This window comes from Suillus subalutaceus (assembly GCF_016647625.1).
Source record: "Suillus subalutaceus strain FC151 chromosome Unknown DFJ58scaffold_56, whole genome shotgun sequence".
NCBI lineage: Eukaryota > Fungi > Basidiomycota > Agaricomycetes > Boletales > Suillaceae > Suillus > Suillus subalutaceus.
Window position 1 is genome coordinate 130,756 of NW_024540305.1, and position 19,087 is coordinate 149,842.

General features: G+C 46.8%; 6 protein-coding genes across 6 annotated transcripts; 5 read left to right on the top strand and 1 right to left on the bottom strand.

Annotated features, from left to right (window-relative positions):
- Positions 1-54: 54 nt before the first annotated feature.
- Positions 55-2,576, top strand: DFJ58DRAFT_841639 (uncharacterized protein; the record flags this gene model as incomplete). The annotated part of the gene is made up of 9 exons (XM_041392734.1): positions 55-97; positions 156-199; positions 281-475; positions 814-1,422; positions 1,475-1,592; positions 1,892-1,905; positions 2,112-2,163; positions 2,302-2,439; positions 2,476-2,576. The coding sequence occupies 9 exons, from the start codon at positions 55-57 to the stop codon at positions 2,574-2,576; spliced, it is 1,314 nt and encodes a 437-aa protein (XP_041243672.1).
- A 2,427-nt stretch (positions 2,577-5,003) lies between these two features.
- Positions 5,004-6,439, top strand: DFJ58DRAFT_841640 (uncharacterized protein; the record flags this gene model as incomplete). Its single annotated transcript, XM_041392735.1, has 5 exons — positions 5,004-5,294; positions 5,339-5,581; positions 5,861-6,260; positions 6,305-6,324; positions 6,398-6,439. The coding sequence occupies 5 exons, from the start codon at positions 5,004-5,006 to the stop codon at positions 6,437-6,439; spliced, it is 996 nt and encodes a 331-aa protein (XP_041243673.1).
- Positions 6,440-7,008: 569 nt separating this feature from the next.
- On the top strand, positions 7,009-8,884 carry DFJ58DRAFT_660885 (uncharacterized protein; the record flags this gene model as incomplete). The annotated part of the gene is made up of 3 exons (XM_041382176.1): positions 7,009-8,023; positions 8,077-8,225; positions 8,282-8,884. 3 exons carry the CDS (start codon positions 7,009-7,011, stop codon positions 8,882-8,884), a joined length of 1,767 nt encoding a protein of 588 aa, XP_041243674.1.
- Positions 8,885-10,231: 1,347 nt separating this feature from the next.
- DFJ58DRAFT_660860 (uncharacterized protein) lies at positions 10,232-10,817 on the bottom strand (the record flags this gene model as incomplete). Its single annotated transcript, XM_041382173.1, has 3 exons — positions 10,232-10,393; positions 10,440-10,475; positions 10,527-10,817. The coding sequence occupies 3 exons, from the start codon at positions 10,815-10,817 to the stop codon at positions 10,232-10,234; spliced, it is 489 nt and encodes a 162-aa protein (XP_041243675.1).
- Positions 10,818-11,872: 1,055 nt separating this feature from the next.
- On the top strand, positions 11,873-12,133 carry DFJ58DRAFT_619526 (uncharacterized protein; the record flags this gene model as incomplete). Its single annotated transcript, XM_041381021.1, has 1 exon — positions 11,873-12,133. A coding segment is annotated over one exon (261 nt), but the record flags the coding sequence as incomplete, so codon positions are not given.
- Positions 12,134-12,703: 570 nt separating this feature from the next.
- Positions 12,704-13,967, top strand: DFJ58DRAFT_728214 (uncharacterized protein; the record flags this gene model as incomplete). The annotated part of the gene is made up of 2 exons (XM_041385568.1): positions 12,704-12,740; positions 13,237-13,967. The coding sequence occupies 2 exons, from the start codon at positions 12,704-12,706 to the stop codon at positions 13,965-13,967; spliced, it is 768 nt and encodes a 255-aa protein (XP_041243677.1).
- Positions 13,968-19,087: the final 5,120 nt, after the last annotated feature.

The window sequence follows — 19,087 nt, forward strand, 5'->3', positions numbered from 1 at the left end:
CAAAGGCCGTGTCTTTTGTGAGTCTTGAAGCGGAGGTCGCCTCAGAGGACAAGGATGAAAGTGAAGAAGATGAAGATGAAGAAGATGAAGCTTGCTGGTTGGCTGTATTATTGTACACTATCTAATTCCTTTTCATCCAGATGGATTGTTTCTAGTCTCAGACGACAACATCATAGATGATGAGTTCGATGACAATGCCGTGCGTCCTTCATCTCCTTTGAAGGATGTTGGTGCTTGGGACATCTTTTGAGAACACCTAACGACAGACATGTCGTTCGAGGACATGCTGAACAAATTGCGCACTTATCTCGGCATTAGATATCATGAAGAGGATTGGAAGGAGGCGGTGGACTCTTTATTCACTGGGGACAGCGATATCAATATCGCGTTAGATAACCTTGTGGGCATCAAAGCACACTACATTCCTGTTCTATCGGACACAATGATTGACAAGTGGTTGCGCCTAGAACACCAGGTGAATGGCTTGTGACAGTGCCTGGTATGTGTCTGAACCTTAATCCATTTGTGTCGCACTCAGCGGTTGCAGCATCAAAGACATCATTTCTCATGGCATCCATCCAAGCATTTGGCTTACAAACTTACACCCATCCAACACTCCCCGGACATTTGTATGTCACTGCACCCAATTCCCTCGTCATCCGAGCAGCCTTTCCACTTTCCCATGCTGATTGCCTCCTCTGGTGCACGTTCGTTTCTGATGATCCGACTCGGCCCACCAGCATGGCCATTCCTGGATGGTATCGCATGACGCATGGTGCATACAATCGTGATATAGCGTACGGGCTATCATAGGACGACCCTACAATGACTGTAAAGTTATTAGTAGCATCCAGACAACTAGGCGATCCAAGGGACATTGGAAAGCTCAGACAGGAGCATCACCTCCTTGAGCACCCTGCCGGTGTTGATCACTACAACTACCGAGGTCAAAAATATATCCATGGCCTCATGTGCATCGAACGGTATCTTACGGATGTCATCAGAATATCCCTCCCTACCACGCAGGACATTGCCCTCCACAAGGAGTCAGGGCGCAACCCAGAATTCGTCTCTAGCACCATGCATATCTATTCCGCTCAGCACTGGATAGAAGGTGATGAGGTGCAAGTCGTCTCTGGAGCTATGTCAGGGACCTGGGGCATCATTCTGGCGGTGATGATCGATGATGGCACGGCATTGGTGGATCTGGCCTATGTCCCAGGGTCAAACAGTGAACTTATTGATATAGATGTACCAGTCTCATTTCCCATCATGGACCTGCGGAGACGTATTCGCACGGGGTATCATGTCCGTGTCTTGGATACAAGTGCGGAGAAATCGGAGTATAAGGGCAAGGAAGGAATAGTTCTTGAAGTTGTCGGTGATACCCTCGTTGTCCGGGATTCGGTCACAAAATCTGAGGTGATTGGTTGCTCACCCCTTGGAAAAGTCAATAGCTGATACACAAATCCAGTTCGTTGTATCAAGTAACTCTATCCAGACCAACATCGTCGATCGCGGGTTATCCGCTTCCTTCAGTACCATCGCGCAAACATCGACTGCGCTTCCTGACGATCTCAAAGCGATGAGAGGTGATAATGTCGTAGTACAAAAGCGGGGAATCTTTACTTGAAGACAGGGACAGTAACAGCTGTCGATGCTGTGTTGAACCAGTTGACTTTCCTCGTCTCAGGTACACAAAACACCTATCTGACAGTGCCAGTCCCATGGATCAGTGTATCTCCTAATTTAGCTGCCCTGCGATTTTCCTCAGCGTGCGGATGTGATGTGGCGGCCGGGGATATCATATGAGTTGTAAGGGGGGCAGCATGGAACCTGTTGGGCACCGTCCTTGATATTGACCTAAGCAACAACACCTTGACATTCCAAGGTCCTTATGCAAAGGTACGGACAGCGTCAGTCACATTCTGCGTTCTCATTTGACTGTTCATCTCAGATCACGATTCCTATAACTCATGCCACCAGAATCAGCTCAACAGTGTAGCACGACCCCATGAAACACTTCATTGGCAAGCAAGTAATTGTTATTCATGGCCATATGAAATCGCTGCATGGAACACTGTGCTCTCTCACACGTGATACCTGTCAAGTCAACCTCTTCCAAGGTCAAAGGCAATGGCTTCCATGAAGCCATGTCGTCAGGTCAGTTCCATACTTACTGGTCTCTTTCATTACCACTCACGAGCAGACAGTGAATCAGGGGAACTTATTAATGGAGGTAGATTGTCAGCTGCACAGTTGAAGACATTCATTCAGATGTTGCATCAATCGTACATCCAGAGGCCTCTGAGAGCCCGCACCCCACCTCCAAGTCTGCCTTCAAGTCCACCTCCGTACCCCGCCCTAATCCATGGTCACTTGACCCCAGCATCGAGCGAGAGACTTCTGTATTTGAAGAAGCGCCATCCACAGTCCCTGGTAAGCTTTTCATAACATAACTGCTCCGCATGGAAGTAATACAAGTTACCTCAGCATATGATCCTTGGCGAGTGAATCCTGATGACGAGGGGGAGAAAAATTCTGATATCCCAGATTCATCTCGTGGGTTGTTTTAATTACTGTTGCTTTCTACCATTTAACTCCTCAATCAGCCACGCGATTCCTGTGCAGTAGCAGATTAAGCTTATTACTAACTCAGTGCCAGTTGGTTTTAAGGGTTCTACCAGTGCCATCTGGTACATGGTATCAAAATTATCATGATCACCTGGTTCGCACACTAGTTCTGGATCCATTCCTTCTGTCAAGTGGATCCGTCACGCATGGAAACGTTGCGGTCAGATACATTTCAAGAACAAGGAACACTGGTCCGAAAGAAGATAAAATTCCAATGTGCTACATTACCGCAGAGCCCCCAATGGGCAGCAGCAAGCGTTTTGTGGTGACATGTGGAGATGATATCAGGACCGTCCACATTACCAAGGTGGCAAAGAGGAACAAAGCTGTAATCATGACAAAGGAAGGAAAAAAATTTCCTCATACACATACTTGCTTATTGGGTGATGGCACTATCTAATACAAATAATGACTGAGTCGTATAGTCGACTCCAATACCGTTTAGAAACGATACTTTCTCCCGCTTCTGTTCCAGAATGTAGTCATTTGAAATAATTATTGATTTTGTACGTAACAGTTTGACCCATTGTGATAAGGCCTACAATGTGTTTATTGTTGCTGATTACATGGCACCGGTAACCTTGCCAGTAATCCTATTGTGTCGAGTCTCTATAAACACAGAGCCCCAACCCATACCACTTGCTATTGCACACTTATCCTTTTACACATGCCTTACATATGTCGTTCTCTTTGTCCAAAGCACCGCTGACATGCAGCACAAGGACCAAACCACTTCAGTTCCAAGTCTTGGGTCAGGTCGAAGTCAAGCGCACCCTCAAAGGCATGTCGGCCGTCAGAGAAAAATTGAGCTGATGATTTTACAACAGGTATTTATCTGTTTATCAAGTCACCCTTGGTGTTCCTAACTTTATTGTAAACTTCATGGCCACCATACACCTGGCTTGCGCAGGTGACATCAGTCTTGCTTGCCATAGGATTCTCCTGCTTCGCCCTCGGTTTCACCCTCTTATCTTTGGATTATCTGCAGAGAGGCTTATTCGGAGTCGGATATTATTGGTGTCTATACAAATAAATTTTGATCTACGTACTATCAATAGTGTATAAGTGTATGCAAACTTAAATTGGTTAGGGGTCAGAGCATTTGTGGCTGATTTTTCCAGGCTGAGTTTCATTGAGTTTCATTCACTATTTAAGCCTCAAAACACTGTTACTGATCTCTTTTCTTTCGACGTACTACTGCATGACTACATACTGTTACTACGCAGATGTACAATAGCAACAATAGCATTAGACTCCAGTAGTATTTTTTTTTTGCAATAGTACCGCTTTACAATACAACATGAACCCTCCTACAGTACTTACTCCTATTTGAACGAACAATAACAATAACGAGCGCAGTAACCAAGGGCAGGCCGAATAACCCAAAATATGAAAGACAAGGTTTTGTGAGTGCTCTAGAGGCTTCTGTTGACCGGTTTGGTGATTATGATTGTCTAGATGACTGACTTCAAGGCATATATCTGACAGGGTGAATTGTCCTCACGTTGCCATCCCCTACACATGTCTTTGCCTAACAGTAGTTCTCCCGTTGGTCCTTCAGGGGGACCACCCATAGAACCTTCACCTGGCGAACTTGCATCAGCACTTCACAAACTAGGCTCCATCATGCGAAAGTGTGGACTCAAATTTTGGTTATGCTTCTGCTTCTACTAACATATTTTCCCTTGCAGTTTCACGACACGCGGCTCATTATCGGCTCAAGGCCTGCTCTTGCCAGAACATCGAGAACATATCGGTAGACTTCACGAAAGTACACCAATGTACTTGCCTTATATCCAATTCCATCCTTGTGCTGTGAATGCGGTACTTACAACCCACCCCTCCGTACCTATTGATACAGAGCCTCAATCCATGCATCCAGCGTCACAGTCTCACTCTCCATCCCTTACTTCTGTTGCGGCTGTGAGTCCAGCACCGGCTAGTCGGCTGGATATTCCTTATGCTAGGTCGAGTGCAGATCATAGGAGTCATTGAGCGTTGAATTGGGCAGATGAAGCGCCATACCGCTGAGCCAGCAGCCGTTCCAGAAATCCCAATATGTCAGGTTGTGCCAGTACTTCATATTCTGGTCAGTGTCAATAAAGTGCACGTCCGGCTACGTTTCACGCTAATGCTTCATTACAGGTGCTGAGCGTCAGTGGATGTTGTCCATGCCGCCATCTAGTGGTGGGGAACATGATGTTTCGATGGACTATGAACATCCTCTCTGAACAGAAACTGACCGTGACACTCATCTAATCCAGCCTTGAGCCACCAGTCTCGCCCCCGCGATGGACACAAGTCCCATCGTTGATTCCAAATCCACAAATCCCCCACTCCAAACTCCTTTGCCAGAGAGACCTTTTATAATGCCCTCTACCATCGAAACTCATCTTGACCGGCTTGTTACACAGCGCTTTCTCGAACTGTCTCACAACGTGTTGACACCAGCTTTGAAGAGTGCTATCGATGCTATGATTCCTTCTATGGTCGAACAGCTATCAGACAATATGAGAAATGTCTCTGTTCGTCACCATCCTCATACTCGTAATGAGGATTCTTCATCAGATACTCAAGCAAGTGACAGCGATGATGGTTTGCACCTCGCCCCCGGCGGAAGTGCCCCGGCAAGAGAGGCTCAAAGAATCATTTGCATGTACGTATGTTAACATTTTTATTCAACCATGGTAATTAATTATATCAGGTTGCATTCCACAGCTATCTAGGAGAGAAAAGGCTACTAAAGGGTAAAAATGGCTCGCTACCTCAATCTCCTCCGATCAAAACTATTCAAGCTTTCAACCATGATCACAACTGCTGTCCCACATTAGAAGACCTCTCCATCGACTGGAGCGACTCCTTGAAGAAGTCTTCATGGAATACAGAAGTAATGAACCTCCTAGTCATAGACTTCCAAGCAAAGATCAAGAATGGCACCTATGCGCAAGTTCTTTTTCATGCAGAAGCCATGAGTCTCAACAATTTGTGCTCATTGTGCATCGACAAGCTATGCCGAACTCAATGCGAGTATCGACAATGTGTGCGGATCAGCAAATATTCCAATCTGGAGGAGATGAATTCTGCGTCTCGTGCATTGTTAGGACACAATGAACGAAGGCACCGCTTAGATAGGTGCAATACCCGAAAACATGGGTAGGTGCAATACCCGAAAACATGGGGTAGGTGGACAGTGTTTTATCCTAATATCATCTGAATGCCCTTTTAGACTCTCGAGAGATGCAGAAAAATAGTAGCACAAAATCGACACCGTAACCCTGATATCTGGGACACGATCGGGCGAATTATCGATCGCCTAGATGTTGATGGAGTTAGTGGGGATGAAACGGACACACCAATTGGGGCGATACCAAAGGTAGTAAGGCGAGTAGGCCGTCCATGGCTCAATCCTGACATCACTCAGTTACTACATGTTGTGGAGACATATGCTCCAGCAACCCATGAAGAAAATATGACCACTCCGATTGGAAATTCTTCCCTTCTGCGTATCTTGGAGCAAAAACGTGCAGCTCAAAATTCCATTGCAATTCAACAACTTCCACGCAACTGGTATAACGACCACTGGTATAAAGCTAATTCGACTAGTGCCCGCGCTCTCCTGGAGACTAGTAAGTCATTGACCATCCCAGCGTTGGAGCACTATTGTTCTCAGAATCAATCATAAACTACAATGTATGTCATTTTGATATCCGTTATCTTGATATCAGACCACTGAACATGAATCATTCTCCCACCATCTTCATAGTGGTCAAATACCGGAGAGTGGATTACGGCAATGTCCGGCTGAGTTCCATTCACTATATAAGCCTCTTGATGTTGTTTGTGGTTCTCTTTTCTCTCTCGTCGTCTACATCATATACCCATTTCGTTTCATCATACCCTGTATCTACAATAAAATTCATTCATTCAAATATCATGTTCCCTGTGCCCACTGTACAAGTGTCTGCTGACCCGACTGATAGCACCCCTGCAGCACCAAGGACGCCCGAGCTGCCGCCATGGACACTGGCACCGTATACCATACAGGACTTGTAGCCAGACGACACTCCCATCAAACATAGCTGTGCTATGATGCAACCCTACACGACTAATACACGCTGCCGAGATACCACTCTCCACGCTATTGGCAATGAGATAAAAGGATATCTCATTGGTCCGATGCCAATCAAAGAATTTCTCCAAGAATTCCTGTTGCCTTTAACGATCCTGGGTTATCAACCTTTAACCTCCTTCTTGAAAGGCGCCTTTGAGAGCACGCTCTCTGCTACCAACAAGATCAAAGCTTATGAACCATTTGTAAGTGCTTCAACCATGATAAGATCGTTGCCAGCCTGACTACGAGTGCAGATCAACACCATGGCATCTTTTGCTCCCAGTCTGTCGTTTATCGACACCCACAGCAAAGCAGACACAACAAACTGCAAATCATTCACATTCCAAGTTAAACTGGACGTCTGTGTTTATGCCGATGGGCCCTTGCCACCCCGCGCTAGACAATCCTCCTGCGATATTTCAGCCGCAGAAGTGGTCATTGAATTCAAGTGGGAACCACATCACAATCCATTCCACACACCTGCAAATGGCTCAAGTCATAAAGTGCACTTTGTATCAGAGACCAACAAGGCCATGGCCACGCTGGGACAAATAATGAGCTATTCTGCAGCTCAACTTGGCACACAATATCATACTCACACTTTCTCCGTCCTGATCGTCTGTGATCTAGCTTACATCATAAGATGGGACAGGGAGGGAGTTACCGTTTCCTCTGCCATCAATTATAACAAAGATCCACATTTGGCAGACTTTTTCCATCATTATGCACAGGCATCGTCTGCATTGCGTGGTGTTGACACTTCGGTAATGCCCGCTAGCGTAGAGGAAGCTCGCCTTGCAAGATTGCAGCTAGACCTTCCTGCTACCAAGCGCATGTTGAAAGTGGCTGTGCCTGCTGTCAATAACTCTGGCCCAGTTACTTTGATTTTTCCTGCACCTCTACCAGTTGGTCAAACCCCTGTAGGCCAATGTACATGCGCGTGTCCTGCGTACGATATTGACAATAAAAAAGTTGTTATGTTGAAAGACTCTTGGCGGGTCGCGACCGCCGATATACTACCAGAAGGCAAGACATACAAATTATTAAAAGAACACAATGTTTCCAATGTTGCGTCGTGCATTGCGTGTCACGACGTACCCTCTATCCCTCAACAAGCCCCACAGACTTACAGGTTTGCAGATGCTGCCTGGGCGTGTTCGCACAACACAATCACTCCGCACATTCACTATCGCTTGGTTCTGAATATTGTGGGCAAGCAGTCTTGTGAATTCACAAGCTCTCGTCAACTCATTACAGCCATTCATGACGCATTAATTGGTACATATTTTTCTGCCACCTCCTCCAAAAGCATTATATTCATATTGCTACAGCCCATAAAGACGCATATCATAAAGCGGGCGTGTTGCATCGAGACCTTAGTGCTGGAAACGTTGGGATCCACAAGGGCAAGGGCATCCTCATTGATTGGGACCTCTCAAAGTTAATCAACGTTAAAGGTGCTCGACAAGTAACTCATATGGTTCGTTCATTCCATGCCTAAGTTGGTTAGTATGTACTAAATATGCTGTCACTAAGGGAACCTGGCAATTCATGTCGGCTCACCTGGTCCAAAATAGAGACACCAAACATGATGTCAAGGATGACCTAGAGTCCAGTCTCTATGTCGTTCTATGGGTTGCCTTGATGTACACGGTGACTCACTTGACCGCCCCTGTCCGAACATTACTCATAAAGGATGTCTTCGAAGTTGATGAATTGGAGGGAGTTGGATCAACTTTGAAATTGGCTTTTCTCAACTCAAGACTACAATTTTCGAAAGATGTATTTGTCGATTGCAAACCGCTCAACAGGCTTATTCTTGCACTTGCAGAGCTCTTTGTGCTTCGGTATACTTTGATCACTCTGGAGCAGCAGGAAACTTATGATGGAATGTGCAAGTACATGGAAGGGATAAAACCAGATGCTGCTGAAATGGTTCCCCTCACAAATTTCGTGAAGGCACATCCTGCCTACAAGTTGAAGATACACATGGAGACCTTGAAGTCGCACGACAAGATAATGGAAGTTTACAATTTTCACCTTGGATTAGACGGTGTCATATCCATGCATTCAGATCTCAGATCAGATCCAGATCCGATCCACCAATCCGATATCCGGTCCACAGATTCGGTCCGCTGATCAGATCTGGTCCACTTGTCTGATCTGGACCACTAATCCGCTATCCAGTCCACAACGTGGTTTACCAGTCCACAACTCATTCCCAAGCCCAGAACCTTAACTCAGTGTCCATCTCCTTTTGGGCATTACCTTCTCCGGTACACCGGCTATCTTCCCTTCCGCTTTGCTTATTGATCTACCCTGTGCATTCATGTCCGAACTTCATTTCCTTTGATCCATTAGACTTACCATTAGACTTTCCACATGCTTCGTACATAGCTTTGTTCCGTGCTGACTGACCATTCCGTTATGCTACCTACAGTATATAAACTTGTGTACAAACTCTGTAGAACCTCAGTTCGAATATCATCTTAGATTCTGCTCATTCTTGCCTCCGTCCGAACTTGAGTTCTCTCTCGTTCACCTCCGGTCTTAGGATTGATTCCTTTGACTTATCTCCGACTCTACCTTAGGGTAGTCTTTCTCTGTTCTGCTTCTAGTCTCGGACTTCGTCTGGACTAGCATTTACACTACTCGTCCAATATCCGGAAGTCATCCGGATTGACTCTATGGTACTCATCCGCTCTTCCGAACACGGTACTTTAGCCTTCCAAAATCAAGGGCAGTACTTGGGTAAGGGGCACAGCATACGAGCTGAGGCCAAGCCCTTCGGATCCGATACCTTTGAGCACATTCTTAACAGACGGCTGGCCTCAAGACCCCCCTGTAGGACAAACTATCACTTCCTACGGGAAGCACCACGTAAAACAGCGTGTCTTCATGAAGTCACAATGTCATTCACGGGTGGAACCCACGACATCTGGCAAGAGGCATAGGGTCGAGGGTAGCTAGCCATATGGGCACTTGGGTCGGTGGTTCGATTACTTCATATCGTGTTGAAGCCTTGTGATACTTTTTGAATATCTGCTTATGTTCTCTGTATTGCAAATCAATTTTTATTCATGATTGACATACGCGACCATTATCTGACTGATTGCTACAAACAGTACTTGATATCATGAATAAAAGAATCAGACGAGTCTGTGATTGAACCCAGGGCTCTTCGCTCTCATACAAGATATCAAAATTATTGTTTGGGGTGTCTGCGAGCTTTGTGCCAAGCTCTGTTACTTGAGGGTGTTGAAAATGCCACAACCTTTGCATGAGAATGAAATTTAGACTACCAACCGTAGAGACTGCCCTCTTTGATTACTTGAGATATCTTTATTGATCCCAGATGTGAGGATATGGAATCAAAATTTGGTTCTGAATAAAAAGGCGAGACTGTAGAAGGTAAGAAACTAAGTGGAGAGGGGAGACCAAGATTTGGTTTGCCATCAACAGACATTTTATTACATTCTCTGGTAGCTAGTTCGCACGAGTACTACTATTTTTAAGATAGACCTGCAAGAAATCTGACACTACCCAATCATCTTTATAGGCTTTGAGGACAGGATAGCGGCTCTTCGCCTGGTGAAGTAAGTAAAGCAACTCGAGGCAAGGAGTAATTAGTATTCGCCTCTGAAAAAACTACTTTCAATTTGGGAACCAACTGGGTTTTCCAAGACCTTCACACATTGAGGTGCTCGTGAGCTAAATGGATGACGAAACTCTACAAAGTAGGTGTTAGTAGGCACCAGGAAATCCAGCACAAGACACCTACGCGGACTTCTTCGTATTCTGATAGTGACCACCCTAATTTCTCTTGCAAGTTGTAACCTCCTCGGTTAACACAGCTGACTTCACCTCGAGGTTTCAGAATCTTAGGAGGAGCGGATGATGTCAAAGGAGTCGGTAAGCCCAGCATTGTGGGAGGGATTAAATTGACTTCTCGCGAAAAGACTTTGTGCTGTGTTAACACAGGAGGGTCTAGTGCACGTTCTGGAGGGAATTCACAATGCATGGTAAGAGGCACAAAATGGCGATTATATCGCCAGTGCGAAACTCTGGGCATGTGTGAGGCTGGGGTTAGGTTATGAGTGCTGCAAGGAAGTGTCACGCAAAAAGCAAAGCATTTGGGAGTATATCAATCATTATTGCTCGATGATGTTAAAGTCTCACAAGCTCAGACAACGCAACAATGGAAACAATGGAAACAGAAGACAAATGCCAAGGATGCATGAACGAGAAAACTCAAAACTGTAAAGCAAAAGGAAGCAAAAACAACAACTACCTATCTAAACACAAGATCTGTGACAATGCGATGAAACCGCAAAGCAAAACAACAACTACCTAAAAGATCACGATTCCAGTATTCACTACAAAAAGGTGTTCTACATATAGTCATTTTTCTTTCTCCATATCTCGGAATAAGAGGGTTGCAGGCTTGCTGAGATTTACTTCGTGAGCATTCATTATTCATCGAATCCTAAATGAAACACCAACTGGCACCACTCATCTAGTCCATCAAAGAAAGCTATCAATGGCACAGCCTGTTGATGATGAGGATCTTGCCAGGAGAATCTTCAGGATAACCTTGGAAGATAAGGTAGTAGTAGATGATCCTTACGTGCCCAGTATTGCCCTGGGTATGTCGCAGATGAAACTCGCAGAGCAGGATGTCAATTCTTGAGAGTCTTCATGTCAAGATGAAGAGGAAGCATGGAGAGACTATCGTGTACTTTACCTTCTCGACTGCGAAGCCCACAGTCGTGTCCGTGCAGTAACGAATGCAATAGACAAGTTAGATACGACCAGCAATGATGAAACACTGGTGGCACTCTCAGAAGAACATGCCTGGATGGAGAAGACATTGAAGGAAGTGATGAGCATGAATGTTGGAACCAACAGCTGTAATGAGCAATTTCACTGCGCACATATCCGGTTGTTACATGAAACCAAAGAGGCTGCGGAAAGCGTCATGCATGTAATTGTGCACAGGACCAAACAGAACCTGAATTCAAAGGACCACGCATCAGAGACTACTGAAACAGGTAAGGAGCACGTACTTACACAGAGCACATCACTCAACTATTAGCAGACTGCCACTTTAAAAGATTCAATAATGCTAGTCCTGCCCTACTCCTCGCCATGTTCATCGCACTGGTCTTGAATGTCCTGGGCCACGTTACCCGGCCATGGTGTAATGCGGTTCTAGAACTCTTGAATCTTCTCCTAAAGACCACGCTCGGGAACGCCTCAGAAGGACATTATGGGTCGAAGGGATACATTCCTCGTGATATTCGTTCTGTACAGAAGAAATTCGATCTGGAAGCCATTACAAAAATGTTCGCTACCTGCACCAGATGCTTGTGTACTTACCCACCAGACACAGGGAAAAGGTCATCAGCCACGAGGAATAGGTCAGGTTATCCTGAGTGCTGTTCCTACAAAAAGTACCGTGGAAGTAAGCCATGCGGGCAATTGCTGGTGAAACTGTACGAAGGCGAATGGTCAAGCATTGTGTGTACCCGTGCACCCCTACGTCGTACAAGACTTCAACTCTTTTCTCGCCGGCCTACTAAGCTGTTGTGACAATCATATTGGTGCTAGTCATGTATACCTGCATAAACCTCCAATAGGTGGACCAAAGTTATCCCTCATATCATTTACTACTCCCCTATCAGCAGTCTTCACTTGTCTCAGCCATAACCCTTGTCCGACACTATTCCGCACTTTCACGCACTATGCGCGCACATTCCCGCAGCGCTATTCATGCTCCCGCGAGTTATCCGACGCTATTCCCGCGCTTATAGCGCTATCAGAACTACCAGCAATGTGTCTATAGGAGCATTAGTGCATGTCCACTCTACCTAGCACATGTCCGCTCTATCTAGTGCTTGTTCCCGCTGCTTAGCGCTAGTCCAGCGCGCTGTTCTCGCGCTCTAGGAATCACCCGAAATGTCGGAATACATCCATGGTCCATCCTACCTCATCGGTATGTAATTTGCCTTGCCTCGAGTTTGTAAAAAGTGCTACAGTCTTATTACATGTATATCCTATCCCTTCCGAGTCCGAGATGGTATAGTTTACTAGTATAAGAAGCCTATGGTGACTACTTCGACACTACTTCCCTTCGACTGTATTTCCTTTCCCTTAGGTTTTACTTAGAAGTAGTCACCCTTTAGTTGCGCTCTATGGCCCCTATTTGACTCTCCTTACCCTTGCAATCAACACCCTTGATCTCACTCGCTGTTCATTACCCTCCTTTAACTCAGTGTCTGCTTTCTTGACTTCCGCTCTTTCCCGCGCATTAGCGCTCTATCTTTCGACTCGCTATTCCCGCGCTCTAGCGCTCTTTTGGGTCTTTCGATCTTGAGTTGTCCTTAGTAGCTTTTCCCTCGGGTCAAACATTCTTGCTTTATTGTTTGCAAGTATAGCAGCATAGGCAGAGCTTAGACATATACTGGCTTAGTACCTTGACAAGTGCCTAGTCAGGTTGTGTCTCTTTCACAACTGGAGCCCACCGCAAGGGGGCCATTTGAAGCTGGAAGGCACACCACCTAGACCTACCGAGACCCAAAAACCTCACGACCTTAGCGACATTTCGCAAGAAGATTTGTTCTACTCAGTAATAGATTCCACCAACGAAGAAGTCGAGCGCACTGCATTCAACTCACGATCCCACTCATCTTCGGAAGCTACTGTTATCTGCCATCTCACTCCTGATTTCGAAGAAGAGGAAGAACCCCTTGGACAATTAACATCACATTACCTTCTGCTCCCTCAAGTTCCGTTCATTACTGTAGACACTCCCTCCACCGCATCATCACTCACCCCCTCTACTCCATCTCGCGACGATTCACCCGAAAGGCAGAACCTTTTTGTACCCGCCTCCTTCATACCTAGCTCTATCCCGTCTCCGCAAAAGCGACTAAGTACTCTCCCGCCGTCCATACCCGACCCCGCTATTCATACTGCGTCTTCCTCGACAGCACCAATTACTACCACCCTTCCTCCAGTTGTGCAACCAGCTCTTTTTGCTCAACCCGTCCAACCCGCCAACATGTCTTCCGCACCATTCAAGATGCCTCTTAGAGGAACCGACGCTGCACCAAAATTCAATGGCACCCCAACGCGCCTCATACCATTTTTTGAGGATGTGGAATTACTTGCTGACTATGCAGGACTTACCGTTGAGCAGCGCATCAAGGCTGCGATCTGATACGCGCCCATAGACGAGTCGGAAACATGGGCATCAAGACCCGCTGCGAAAGGTAAAGATTGGGACAAGTTTGTCGATGCCATCAAGGCTATGTACCCAGGATGCGAAGGCGATCATCGCTATGCGCGCACTAATTTGGAAAACCTTTGCAAGGAACAAGTCCGCAAACCGATTCGCTCGAAAGAAGAACTGGGACAGTTCTACCGCAAGTTCCTTCACGTTTCGCAATACCTCCTAGACAAGAGTAGGATAGCGGAACTCGAGCTCGGTTGCTACTTTTTAGAAGGTATCCATTCCACGGCCAACACTGCCATCAAGCGAAGGTTAGAGATCAAGCTAGTCAACCATCATCCCGACGACCCATACACCTTGGAAGAAGTATACGACGCTGCGGTATTCTTGCTACCCAGTATCGTGCCTACGGCAGTCGCTGCTTCACCTCCTGTCATACCCGCAACTAACCAGCAAACCACACCTCAGCAACCCGCCACCGGAACTGTGGTAAAGCGGGAGTATAGCCAGACACGACCCCCCTCCAACAAAGTGTGTTACTTCTGCGGAGGAGATCACTATATGAACCGCTGCGCTTTACGCGACCAATATGCCAGCGAGGGAAAGATCCACATCACGCCAGAAAAGAGGATTGTTATGCCCGACAGTAGCAACATCCCGGGAAGGCTCTCTGACGGGAATTTCAAGGAGCGCATAGACAGATTCCTGCGCGATGGACCCACTACAGGTTCTAACTCGACAGCGCTAGGGTTGATGTATTGTCGCGCTGAGCCAACCACTCAAGCGACTCTGGATATCGAGCCTTGCACATTCATGCACACATGCGCCAGTGTAGAGGATAGTGACTCCGATGACGAAGAATTAGCCCGCCTGGAGAGAGAAGCAACATGAGCCGCGACACATTCACAGCGGTGAAAGCGGATGACACTAACCACAAGGACAAGGGTAAGAATGTATGGTTTGAAGGCGTTAATGTCCCGCCACACCCAAAACCGGGACCATCTTCTAAGACTACCGACTGCAGTAGAAGAAGTCGCATCTCCACAGGTTAAGGCATCTGGGTCGAAGACTGCCAGCGCGCCTAACAAAGGTACAATAGTGGTGACGCCAGCAAGCTCATCATCCGCACCTAGTACTTCATCCTCATCATCGCTACCCGCAACCTCTTCTTCATCCTATGATCCGCCTACCGTTAATCCCTCCTCTACGCAGTTTAGGTATACCCACCCGCTAGAAGATAAGGAAGCCAACAAGAAGGTTATCAATTGGATGCTAGACTCCAGCATCAGCATACCCATGCGGGAGTTGATTGCAGTATCCACCGACGTCTGCAAGGTGCTCAAGGAAATGACTACCACCAAGCGTGTCACTGTCGGGTCGGTATCAGTGAACGAGCTGAGCGGCCAACCCAAAACGCATGATTTCCTGAGGAAGTACGATGGTTGTTTGCAAAGGAGTGATGATGGTCGCATTGTCGCTGAACATTTTGAGTCACTGCAATGTATCAGAGCGGTTACGAGTCATGGCCGGGTTCTTTCCTGTGTTCTTGATCAGGGCACCGAGTGCATTGTAATGCCGTGATCTGTTTGGCGATCGCTAGGCGGCATTCCATTGAGATCCGACCATAAACTGGTCATGGAATCAGTCAATACTTCTACAGACGAGACACTTGGCGTTATAGAGAATCTTCCGCTAGACTTTGGCGCGGGAGAAATGCTGTTCCAGGTCCAAGTCGTTCCGACTGCTAACTTCGAGATCTTGCTAGGTTGCCCGTTCTTCATGCTTACCAGCTGTCACACTGAGGATTTGCCCAACGAGGAACAAGATATCACGCTGACCGACCCAAACTCAGGGAAGGTAATCTGCATTCCTACCAACCGCTGGGTAAAGAGATGTCCTGAATGCGAAAAAGGGTCGCACCCACCTTCTAGCGATCGCAAGAAGGGTTTTTGATGATTGATGATCCGCTTATACCGCGAGGAGACACATGGACTCATACACACCCACCCCTCTCTCTTATTTCACGTCCTAATACATTACTCCCTGGTTCTAACTATCGTCTCACGCCATCAGCGCATCACCCGCTCTTATGGAGCAAACATGACTCGTTTTCCGCTGCGCTATTCACAGCACGATATACCCATCTTGTCTCTACCCGCTCAGTTATTGACCGCTCATCCGTCGACGCATTTAACAGTGTATATTCCTTCGACAAGACCCGACGCGCGCTGGTTTACAAGCCAGTCGCGAAGAAAGTCCACATGGTACAAACTTCTATGCCCCCTGAATATAGAATAACGCGACGGTTACCCGACGATCCTTTGGCTGGCATGCCTACACTGCCAACCCACCCACCTGATTTCGTTCCAGGCGTCCGCTTCACTCAAGAAAGAGCGGACAAATTGGACTTAGACCCCGCTAATTGGTTATGGCCCGACGAGTTGAAGCTCATACACTGGCTTGTTCGGGTTCATGAATTAGCATTCGCATGGGACGCGACCGAGCGTGGCCGTCTCAATGAAACATATTTCCCGCCATACAAAATCCCGACCATTCCTCACATTCCTTGGTCTCAACGTAATATCCCTATCCCGCCCACAACCCTTGGAGAAGTTATCCGCATCATCAAAGAAAAGATCCAGTCGGGTGTATATGAACCGTCTACCGCTGCATACCGATCACGCTGGTTTTGCGTAGTCAAGAAAGACGGAAAATCCTTGCGCCTAGTTCACGATCTTCAACCACTGAACGCGGTAACTATCCGAGACTCATCCCTCCCTCCTTTTGTCGAACAGTTAGCTGAATCCTTTGCCGGGTATGCAGTATATGGTATGATGGACTTATATTCAGGTTACGACCAGCGTGCGCTACATGAGGAATCACGCGACCTCACTTCCTTTGGAACACCGTTGGGTCCGCATCGGTTGACAACACTTCTGCAAGGCCACGCTAATGCAGTACAAGTATACCAAGGTGATACCACTTTCATTCTACAGGACGAAATCCCAGAGTTCACATTGCCATTTATTGATGATGTGCCCATCAAGTCGGTTAAAATGCAGTATCAAAGAGCTGACGGCTCATACGAAACCATAGTGCTAAACCCGGGCATACATCGCTTCATACGGGAGCATTGCGAGGTCATCAACCGCATACTCCAGCGACTCGAGAATGTTGGTGTAACCATATCCGCTACTAAGTTTGTTCTAGCCGCTCCCACTGCTGTCATAGTCGGACACAAGTGTACCTTTGAAGGACGCGTGCCGGAAGATTCCAAAGTGCAAAAGATCCGCGATTGGCCTGAATGTTGTACCGTAACACAAGTGCAGGGCTTTCTAGGTACTTGCGGAGTCTTGTGCATCTTCATTCGGAACTTCTCCAAGATCACGTGACCCCTTACCAATCTTACCCGCAAAGATGTACCCTTCGAATGGGGCGAAGACCAACAGGTAGCTATGCAGACCCTGAAGGACTCAATATTAGAGTCTCCCACACTCCTTCCGCTTGATTATGAGTGTGGTCGCGAAGTTATCCTTGCTGTTGACACCTCTTGCATCGCTGTAGGTTTCATCCTCCTTCAAGTCGGGGAAGATGGCAAGCGCTATCCAAACCGCTTCGGATCCATATCCCTTACGGAAGTCGAAAGCCGCTATTCTCAAGCAAAACTAGAGCTCTACGGCCTATTTCGTGCGGTTTGTGTCACGAATTCCAAATACAAACCATTATTCTTTCTTGAACACTCGTAAGACACCCGTTAAGCGCCCGTCACAAGCGCCCGTCGTTAGCGCTCAGTCAGCAGTCTGTACCCATAACCTTCACAAACCTTAACCCGAACCCATCCTTTACATATCCAAACTTCTCTATTCCATTAGCGCCCACTACCTTTATCTCCGACATTCCCGATTTCAACTTCCTTACTCAAGCGATCAAGTCATGTGACTCTAGAACCTTCGAGAACCCTTGCACAGCTGTTACACGTTTCATGACATCATAGTGTAGTTATATTTAGATCATCGTACGATTCCCTTTCCTATTTAATGATTGGCTAGTTAGTTCAGATTCAGATTCAGTCTCCGCTTCAATATATGTATATAGGTAGCTCATTGTAGTCAGTAGTTCTTTAGTTCAAACCTCTTTTGTATTAGCTTACTGCTAGCAATCCTAAGACGTCCCTGCTATCCTTTTCTCTTTGTTGTGATAACCTTGTTTGAGTCCTAGTCTCTGCCCCTACGTTAATTCGTTATAAGGGTTGTGACAGTTTGCGTCTTTATCTTCAGTGTCACCAACCTTACAGTTGAAGTCAATGCGAAGTATATCAAAGGAATGATCAATAACCCCGACCTCCAACCTAACGTGACCATCAATCGGTGGATCGCAGGTATATTGTTATTTTCTTTCACGCTTGTTCATGTACCCGCTACCAAGCACACTGGAGCAGACGGACTCTCAAGGAGACCACCCGCTGAGGAAGATCCGGCGAGGATGATGATCACGAGGATTGGCTCGACCGCTCATATTCCTTCAGCATCGAGATTCTGAATGATCAAAGTTGCACTATTGCAGGCGCAGGAGCTGATATCATGCAATACCCATACGCTGCACCCGTACCTTACCGCTGACCCGTTTACCTGCCCTCATTGCATACCTAGGCACCATAGAACCCGATTCCGCAAGCCCAACCATACCCCACTCAGAGAACGCGCAAGCCCTTGATGCCAGATTAATCGAGATCCAAAGCTTTTTAGAAACCCGCAAGCGACCCGCAGACCTATCGGATGACGACTATGAATCATTCGTCTCATCCGCTGCGCGGTACTTCATCCTCAACGAGAAATTGTGGAGGCGCAACTCTCAAGGAAAACACCAGCTTGTAGTTCCCGAATCGCGACGTTTTTGCATCTTGAAGGAAGCGCATGACGACCTTGGACATAAGGGAGTATATTCGATTCGCGCCCGACTTCTCTTACACTTCTGGTGGCCTATGATTATTGACGACATCAAATGGTACAATAGGACATGTCATGAGTGCCAAGTCAGGCAAAGTCGCAAGTTGCACATTCCCCCGACTGTCCCGATCCCGGGCGGTATTTTCAGGAGAGTGCATATTG